Below are 10,335 nucleotides of genomic sequence, written 5' to 3'. Positions count from 1 at the left end.
GCCAAGATCCTGCTGGCCACATCCATGGATGACCCACAGGAAAGATGGAGGCACCTCAAGAAGCTGGCCTCAGGGACAGGTAAGGAGGATGGCCCTTGTCCCCGTCGGGAGCGCCCTAAGATGAACAAAAACCAATGTGCTTATTGCAAAGAAGAGGGCCCCTGGTAAAAAAACTGCCCTAACAAAAGATCTAAGGCCCCTGCCAAGATCTTGGAAATGCAGGACCTGGACGATTAGGGGAGTCAGGGTTCGGCAACCCCCCCCCCCCGAGCCCAGGGTAACTCTTAGAGCAACTTGTTGAATTCCTAGTGGACACTGGGGTACAACATTCAGTTTTATTACAAGCCCAAGGGAAATTGGCAAGCAAGACTTTATGTAAGGGGCTACGGGCACCGAACAGTACTCATGGACTACCCGAAGAACTGGGGATCTTGGCATGCGCTGGGTATCCCACTCCTTCATGGTCATCCCTGAGTTTCCCTACCCGTTGTTAGGTCGGGATTTGCTCACCAAGATGGGGGCACAAATTCGCTTCCACCCCAAAGGGACAAAAATCCTAAAAAAAGAGGGGCACCGGATTCAGGTGCTTGTCCTGAGTTCAGAAGACAAATATTGTCTCCACCAAACGCCCTCAGCCCCAATGACTGACATTGACTGTTGGCTGCAGGAATTTCCCCAAGCGTGGTCAGAACCTGGGGGATTTGGGCTGGCCCAGCACCGACCAACCATAACTAAAACCAGGGGCCGACCGTGTCAGGGTCTGCCAATACCCCATGCCTCTCATCTCCCTAGCCCAGACTGGGACCCCCCTCTGCATGACTGTCAAGAAATTTTGGCACAGGTGCATGGAATCAGAGCTGATCTCCAGGACCAGCCACTGCCGAACACCAAAGCCACCTGGTACACAGACGGCAGCAGTTTCCTCTGAGAAGGAATCAGATAAGCGGGGGGCAGCTATAACCATGGAAATGGAGACCCGATGTGGGGGCACCAACCCTGCCCTGTTGTGCCCAAGATTGCGAATCCGAGAAACCACCAAGGAGCTAACACCAATACAAACACATGAGGGTTTATTTGCAAGCTCGGGCTTCGGTCCAAGTATACCCGACACAGCATACCCGACACAGCGGAGCAGGGACTTGGACCCCAAGGTGGGTTTTAGCTTAGTTTTAAGGGCTGGTCTCGGGGACCTTCCGAAGGGGGGAGCAATTTCTCAAGTTCCCTTTACATTCTGATATGGGGCTTTCAAGGGCATTGAGCTCTGTTCTTATTCTAATAGGGGCTTCCTGCCCTTGGCTTGGGCTCTGTTCTTATTCTAATGGGGGACTTTCTAGGACATTAAGCTGTAAGCTGTTTTCTTCCTGTAACTGAAGTAAGGTAAAGTTCAGCTCTTATTCACAGGGGCCTGGGATGGCTGCACTTGTGCTACTAATACTGAACTTAAAGTGGAATGGCCTTAATTTTCTTGGCCTCCACAGCCGACACCCCCAACTATACTGATGCTGACTTACACTGGATCAAACACTTGCCTATGACCCAGTGATTGTGTGGCTGGTGGAGGGCCGCAGACTCCAGCATCCTCCTGCCAGAGGAACTAGGACGGCGAGGCCTCCAGAATACATCGGAGTACTCACACGGGAACAAGGAAGATGGAAGACCTCATACGACATGCAAAGATCACTATTAAAGACTTTGGAACAAAGATGGAGCAGATTGTGGTGAGCTGCCGCACATGCCAGTTAACTAATGCCTCTGCCCACGGATTTAACCTGGCTCCGAGGGGACTGCCCAGGAGCCTACTGGGAAGTGGACTTCACTGAGGCAAAACCTGGAAAATACGGATACAGGTATTTACTAGTGTTTGTAGATACTTTTTCAGGATGGACAGAAGCATTTCCCACCAAACATGAAACACCACAGACCGTGACCAAGAAACTGCTGGAAGACATCTCACCGAGGTATGGTTTTCCTGTTAAAATTGGATCAGACAACAGCCCAGGATTCGTCTCTAAGTTAACATGGGGAGTGGCACTAGTACTTGGGGCAGATTGGAAATTACATTGTGCATATAGGCCCCAGAGCTCAGGACAGGTAGAGAGGATGAACTGAACATTAAAGAAGACCTTAACTGAATTAGCCCTGGAGACTGGCGGGGACTGGGTGACTCTCCTCCCCTTCATTCCCCATATAAGATGGGACTGACTCCCTACGAGATCATGTTCGGTCTTCCTCCACCTGTTATGCCCAATTTAAAACCTGAGGGGCTTGCTGAATTTGATGGTTACCAACTCCTTTTCTCCCTCCAAATGTTACAATGAACCCATGAGCAGGTGTGGCCTAAGCTGAGGGCCCTCTACGAGACTGGGCCACCCTGAACCCTCATGGATATCGGACAGGTGACTGGGCCAGCACCAGACACTTCAACCTCGCTGGAAGGGACCTTACATCGTGATCCTGACCACTCTCACCGCTCTCAAGGTCGACGGGATTACTCCCTGGGTCCACTACACCCACTTCCAGCCAGCTGACCAACACTCTGTTCTCAAGGACTTTGTTCAGAAAGGAAAAGCCAACCGGACAAGAACAATCCCCTAAAGCTAAGACTGCACTGTTCTCACTTATTTCCCACCTTCAAGACTCCCTAGTCTGAGGTTGTCTTTCAAAATAGAAGGGGATCAGAACATGAAGATTCCTAACTCTGGGAAATGAACTAGGAGTGGTGAAAGGGGAGGTGGGTGGGGGTTGGGAGTGACTGGGTGACGGGCACTCAGGGGGGCACTTGACGGAATGAGCACTGGGTGTTATTCTGTATGTTGGTAAATTGAACACCAATAAAAATAAATTTATTATTAAAAAAACAACAAAATAGAAGGGGATTAGACTTAGTCTTCTTACAACAAAGGGTGGGGGTGGGGGGTTACATGCTGCCTTAAACCTAGGATGTTGCTTCTTCACTGAAATGTAAATGGGAGCAAGAACAGCAACAAGGTTGGTTCGAATCCTGGTTTAATCATTCCCCCTGCCTCACTCTGAGAGCAACCTGGACCCATGATTGGGTCCTTCCTTAGGTTCCTCTGAGAGGGGAAAATATGGAGGCCGAGAAAATTAAGGCCATTCCACTTTAAGTTCAGCGTTAGCACAAGTACAGCCATCCCAGGCCCCTGTGAATAAGAGCTGAACTTTACCTTACTTCAGTTACAGGAAGAAAACAGCTTTTAGCTTAATGTCCTAGAAAGCCCCATATTAGAATAAAAACAGAGCTCAATGCCCTTGAAAGCCCCTTATCAAAACGTAAACAGAACTTGAGAAATTGCTCCCCCCCTTCTGAAGGTCCCCTAGACCAGCCCTTAAAACTAAGCTGAAACCCACCTCGGGGCCCAAGTCCCTGCTCCGCTGTGTCGGGTATACTTGGACTCAAGCTCGAACTTGTAAATAAACCCTGGTGTGTTTGCATCGAAAACAAAACAAAACAAAACAAAACAAAAAAAACAAAGAGTAGGACATAGGGACACCTGAGTGCCTCAGTGGTTGAGCATCTGCCTTTTGGCTCAGGTCGTGATCCCGGGGTCCTGGGATCAAGTCCCACATTGGACTCCTGCAGGGAGCCTGCTTCTCCCTCTGTCTGTGTTTCTGCCTCTGTGTCTCTCATGAATAAATAAATAAAATCTTAAAAACAAATTTTATTTTATTTTATTTTTAAATAAAAATAAAAATAAAAATAAATTTTATTTTTAAAAATATTTTATTTATTTATTCATTTATTTATTTTATTTATTTATTCATTTATTCTTAAAAACAAATTTTATTTTTAAAAATATTTTATTTATTTATTCATGAGAGACGCAGAGAAAGACACAGGCAGAGGGAGAAGCAGGCTCCAGGCAAGGAGCCTGATGTGGGACCCGATCCTGGGTCCCCAGGATCACCCTGGGCTGCAGGCAGTGCTAAACCGCTGCGCCACCGGGGCTGCCACAGAACAAATTTTTAAAAAACAACAACAAAGAGTAAAGCATATAAAAAGGGGAGAAGGAGTAACTTTACATTGGAAAAATCTGGTGAAAATTACCCCAGACAAGTGACCAAGATTAGCATCATCAGTAGTAGGTTATATAGGCATAATGCACCCCTAAGAAGACATGATAATTAAGGGCACTTAATCTCTGCAATCTTCTTTTCTGAAACGCATAACCTTTGTCTAATGAGTAAAGCAAAAACAAAAACAAAAAACACAAAAAAATTGAGGAACATTGTATAAAATACCTGTCAGTACTCCTCAAAATTGTCAGAGCCATTAAAAACAAAGACCTGAGTGGCTCTCACACCCCAGAGAGTCCTAAGAGGAGTTGTTGACTAAATATAAATGTGATTCTTGAAAAGCAATCTGAAAAAGAAGGACATTAGGAAAGTGAGTGAAATATGAATAAAATATAGAATTTAGTTAATATTGGGATGCCTGGGTGGCTCAACGTTGAGCATCTGCCTTTGGCTCAGGTCATGATCCTGGGATCTGGGATCAAGTCCCACATCCAGCTCCTTGCAGGGAGCCTGCTTCTCCCTCTGCCTATATCTCTGCTTCTCTCCATCTGTGTCTTTTATGAATAAATAAATAAAATCTTTTTAAAAAAATTTTAGTTAATATTAATGTACAGATATCAGTTCTTTGGTTTTATGAAAGAACCAGGATAGGCTCCATAGTAATGTATATGTTAGCAATAGAGAAATCTGAATGAAAGATGTATGGTACTACACAAATTAATCCCTTTGTCTGTTTGCTGCTGTAGTAATATCTACCTACTTTTATTGCAGTACTCATCCCATACGTGATCTCTTTCTTCATTAATCAATCTCCCTCATTTTGAAATGCTTTAGTGAATTTATTTTTTTCAATTTTGAATTCTGTATATAGTATATAGCGTTTGTTGATCTTAATGAAATCTAATTTAATTAGTAGTGTCAAGTCAGTGTGTACTAAGAATAAGATAATCTTCCAGGAATAGGAAACCATAGGAACATTTAGGCAAAACCTAGACTTTCCATAGCTTGACATCTTGTTAACTGTAAGAGAGTGTTAAAAGATCAGTAACAGTACAAAGTAGATAATAAGCCAAAAGAGAAATGTCATAGTTAACCAGGAAAAAATATGTTGATATTTACTGCAGATATAAAGGAAGATTTCACTGAGGAGGTGACACTTGCATCTGACCTTAAAGAAAAGAAAAAATTTAGCTAACAAGATAAAGTAGAGGAGGTAATTCTATACGGGGAAATTAGGAATAGAGTGTGAATACAAAGGAAGGAGAAAATAAGAGATGTTAGAAAGGAAAAGTCAATAACTGGTTTAGTGGTTACATGGGAATAATGACCAAAATGCAAGAAAATTCTAAATTGGACCTCTGGGAAAACAATAGTGGTGCTGACAAAAAAGAAAATCAGAGCTTGTACTAGTAGATGGTTTGAAGACCTCTAATCATATCCTGGAGAGAATATTTCTCCAGGATGCTATACTTGGGTTCCTTAGCCCTTAATCAGAAACTGGCAGGGCTGTCATGAAGCTGCAATGTTTGGTCTGACCAGGCATTCCATAGTAAACCCCATGGCATTGAGGAATTAGGGAGATCTTAGCTCTGCCCACAATCCTACAGGCTGAGGACAGATATCCTATCAAGACCTACTCAGTTATGTGTTTTTACCTATTAAAAGAGTTTATGTTTTCCTCTTTAATAGTATATTCAGCATTTCCATTTAATAGTATATTCAGCATGCTGGAGTCTGCGGTACCCAGTTAGCAGTAGGAATTTTGAATATTTTATATTTTGTAAGAAATTTCAATGACCGAATACAAATTACAAGGTAAGTGTCTTGATAAGGTAAGTAACCCAGTTTTCCTAGATTGTGAAAATCTGTTTAAGCTAACTCTATAGTTATTTGTCACTAGTATTTGTGAAGCTCAATCTTGGTAAGCAGATGATTTACCCAAGAATAGGACAGTGTTATTTGACTGTGACCTGGTTCTTTCTGTATATCACTTAAGTAGACATAATGATGTTGAGTCTCCTCCCATATAGCCCAACAAAATAAAATGCTGGAAAGTGCTTTGAAAGCAATAAGGGATCATAAGTCAAAATGAAGTAATACGTTTCAGTAGAAAAATAATTGTTTGTGCTAAAAGCATCTAGTTTGGTCCAGGTAAAACATCCAGTGTTCAAAGGCCTGGATTCTAGCCCTAAGGTGATTGTGTATTTAACTCATTTTCAGTGAAAGCAACATGCTAAATTTAGAGAGAAAAATAACTTACCAGGTCCTTCTATCATAAATTTCATGGTTTAAGGGGTGAGACATATAAGAAAACATATAGTCACAAAACAGTGATGAAATTTAGGTTTCAATCCAGGCTGTGATGAATATAGTTTGGAAGGAAAGTTTATAATAGAACCTAGCCAAGCTTTGGGATACCCAAAAGTAAGGAAATAGCTCTTGAACTAGACATTGGAAGCTGTATAGCATAGCACTTAAATCAGAGCTGTGCTCTACTTTTTTGAAAAGTTAGAGAATTTTCAAAGATCTGGACATTCTGAAATCTCAGTTTCTCACCATCTGATGAGTCTAGTTCAGGCATAAACAAACCACTGACTACACCAAGATTCACTTTAAGACAGGAGAGAGTAAGATGCATTCTGGCCAATTTTGCCATTATTATTATTTATTATTATTATTATTATTATTATTATCTTAAATTATGTCCACATCTAAAAGCAGGCTAACTCATCCAGTCAATCAAACACCCAGTGACAGGAAGCAGATTATGATTGGCATGTGATCTCTTGGTTTGAAGGGGATCCACACAGAATGCTATAATAAAAGTTGGGTATGTAAAGAATATTGGCTATCAGTTGGCTATTTCTGGCAGTGCCACCACACAGAGGCCTTGGTGCTTCACAAGAAGTCTCAGGCTCTTAGTGTGAGCAAAGGGAGCAGATTTTGGTATTTTTATCATAATTTCTTCAAAAGTGGTTACTCTTTTTGGTGAACAAATGAATATCAAGTATCTTCATGGAAGCAATGAGTTGAAATCAAACTGTGCAAGTGTTAGAAAAGTAATCAATGACCTAGTATTTGAACATACTGTTTCTAAGGAGAGAGTACTGGATAAACATAAGCAACATGTTCTTTTAGTCCTTCTGTAAAAAACAAAAATCAAAACAGAACAAAAAACAAAGGAAACTTGAATTTCACTGTTAATGTTTACACACATACATACACACAGGTTCCAGAAGAGAGGAGTAGCCTAACAATTTAAAAATAATATTTTCAAGAATTTCATGAAAAAATAAATTTCACAGTTTTTCAAGAAGATAAGATAATAGGACACTGTATTTTATTTCACTACCATTTTGTTAGGATGGTTTTAAAATAATAATTTAATAATAAATTTTATCAAAATTTTGTTGCTAATGCAAAAGGCATAGACTTTTTTTTTCTTTAATCTGTTCTAAATGGTGAACCAACTTTAGAGATATTCTGATGTTAGTCTTTCCTTATTTTAAATTTGAGTGATTATTTTTTTATATACCAGTATGGTCAATTTGCTATTTTCTTTATAGTTTTGGAAACTTTTCATGAATACAGTTTCTCTTTTTTGTACTGTCATTGTCTGATTTTTAACAAGGTCATATGAGTCTCATACAAAAAGAGGAGAATTTTCCCTCTTGTAATAAACTTATCAAAGGTTGTGTAGATATTTAAAACATTTAAAGGTATTAGAGAAGACTAAATAGAACTAAGATAGTCTAAAAAGGAAAAAAAAATGTAAATGTGAGGGAAAGAAGCCCTAAAGATTTTCCCTGTACCCATGAGTGGTATAATAGCTGTACCTAGTGGTTAAGAAGAGTATGAATTCTACAACATAAAGAACCCTATAAGATCATGTAGAAAGAAAAATTTCTGGGGCACCTGGACGGCGCAGTCAGTTAAGCATCCGCCTTCAGCTCAGGTGATGATCCTGGGGTCCTAGGATCAAGTCCTACATTGGACTCCCTGCTCAGAATGGAGACTGCTTCTCCCTCTGATCCTGGCCCTGCTCATGTTCCCCTTCCCCCTCTCTCAAATAAATAAATTAAATGTTAAAAAAAAAGGTAAGAAAGAAAGAAAACTTTCTCCCTTACTGATAATCTGAATTTACTATAGACCATGTGAATACAGTAAGTGTTTTCTCTGGGTGGAAAATAAGGCTAATTAGATTAAAATTTTAAATAATCATAAGTGCCTATAACACAAGATGTAGCCATAATGATCAATTTTTCCTTAAATTATAGTGGCCAGAGCCAAAAGACTTGAGTAAAGTAGAAGTGTTTTAGAATCAGAAAAATTCTTCTATAAATTAAATGAGCAACTTTTTTTTTTCCAAAGTCAAATAAAGCCTATGATATCTGACCTGGAAATAAGCATACATTTTTTCTTTCATTATAACATGTACACTCTGGTTTCTAAAAGTACATTAATTCATGGATAAGGAGGTGCCTGTGTGGCTCAGTTGGTCAAGTGTCTGCCTGAGTCCCACCTATGGGGCAGGAGTGGAGGGGGTCCCTGCTTAGCAGGGAGTCTGCTTCTCTGTTTCCTAGCTCATACTTTCTCTTTCACTCTGTCTCAAATAAATAAATAAAAATCTTTTAAGAAAAATCATGGATAAGGAGTATAGAAAAATATTAAGAACTGATTCAAGTGATTATGGATGAGTTGTTTTATATTTGCCATTGTTATCATTCTTAAATTTTAATGAGAAACTGCTTCATTTCTATAACATTTTTAATAACTCTGTTCTTACAGAGAGCCATGAGAAGTAGGAATGAAACAGAATCCACAGACTTCATTCTCCTGGGCTTCTTCCCTGAATTTAAACACATCACAGCCGTGGTCTCCATCATTCTTCTGATCTACATGGCCGCCTTCACTGGCAACACTCTTCTGATCATCCTCATTTGGTTGTATTCCCATCTCCACACCCCCATGTACTTCCTGCTCAGTCAGCTCTCCTTAATGGACTTGACTTTGACCTCTAGCATTGTCCCCAAGATGGTGGCCAACTTCTTCTCTGGTTGGCGGAACATATCATTCCTGGCTTGTGGGACTCAAATTTTCTTCTCCCTGACTGTGGCCATTGCAGAATGCATCCTTATAACTCTCATGTGCTTTGATCGTTACGTGGCTATATGTGATCCTCTGCGGTACCCAGTTATCATCAATCCTAGAGTTTGCTTACGGATGATTGCCATGTCTTGGGCTGGAGGGGCACTTACTTCTCTGGGTCACACTGTTTTTACCTTACATTTTAATATCTGCAACCCTAGAGAGATTCCCCACTTCTTCTGCGAAGTCATGGCTGTGCTTAGGATCGTCTGTGAGGATATCTCAGCCTATGAGAAGGCAGTGGTGATAACAAGCATCCTTGTTCTGCTTCTGCCATTATCTCTCATTTTGTCTTCCTATGTTCTCATACTCCTTGCTGTACTCCGAATGAACTCCCCAGAGGGCAGGAACAAGGCTCTAGCCACCTGCTCCTCTCACCTCTGTGTGGTGGGTCTCTATTTTGGTCCAGGTATGTGCATCTACATGAGACCTGGTTCTGCCAAGACTCCAAAGTTGAATCAGGGTCTCTTTCTATTTGGAACTGTCCTCACTCCACTCCTAAACCCTCTTGCCTATAGTCTCAGGAACAAGGATGTTCTAAGTGCACTGAAAAAGTTAATGGGGAGGTATCAGTCCTCAAAGTAAATGATAGAAATCCCAATATCAGTCATAGACAAAATAGGGATGCACCAGCAAAGGGGTATTTTGCCAGTTAAAAAAATAATCCCTTCAAGATCTTGGAAAAGTCAATTCATTTTACTGAGTTTATCTGCAGGAAAAAAATGTTTATCCTTTCCTCTTTCCATCTTAGAATTTCTTTCCAATTGTCCTAGATGGTGTGCTGATGAAGGAAAGGGAACTGTGCACATTAATTTTCTTCATGATTTATAATTGATGGTAGTGTGCAAGTTAGTATTTCCAAAAGTTTCAGGTTGATCCCATGAAAGAAAGGCCAGTTTTTGCATCCCTGGTTGAAAAAGAAAAAGAAAAAAGAAATTCACCTAGCACAGAGATACTTCAGGATAATTCCCAGTTAAAATAAATTAACGGACACAATGATAAATCATCAAGAATCAGATAAATTTACCAGTGTTGTTTTGCTCTAACAGGACTCTGAATTTTTCTTACTCCTGTGAAAATAGTCTTCACTCTATGTCAGTGCTTCCCAAGAGTGGTTTTCTGATGACTTGCATTAGAATCATCTACTGACTT

General features: G+C 40.6%; 1 protein-coding gene across 1 annotated transcript; it reads left to right on the top strand.

Moving 5' to 3' along the window:
* The first annotated feature begins 8,829 nt into the window (after positions 1–8,829).
* On the top strand, positions 8,830–9,768 carry LOC140609395 (olfactory receptor 2L2-like). Its single transcript, XM_072784740.1, has one exon. It carries the CDS (start codon positions 8,830–8,832, stop codon positions 9,766–9,768), a length of 939 nt encoding a protein of 312 aa, XP_072640841.1.
* Positions 9,769–10,335: the final 567 nt, after the last annotated feature.

The sequence above is a fragment of the Canis lupus genome, chromosome 18 (assembly GCF_048164855.1).
Source record: "Canis lupus baileyi chromosome 18, mCanLup2.hap1, whole genome shotgun sequence".
NCBI lineage: Eukaryota > Metazoa > Chordata > Mammalia > Carnivora > Canidae > Canis > Canis lupus.
This window is presented reverse-complemented; position numbering and strand designations above follow the sequence as displayed.

Bases quoted from the DNA above. Each gene is read 5' to 3' on its own strand.
- LOC140609395 (XM_072784740.1), top strand. From the start codon at position 8,830: ATGAGAAGTAGGAATGAAACAGAATCCACAGACTTCATTCTCCTGGGC.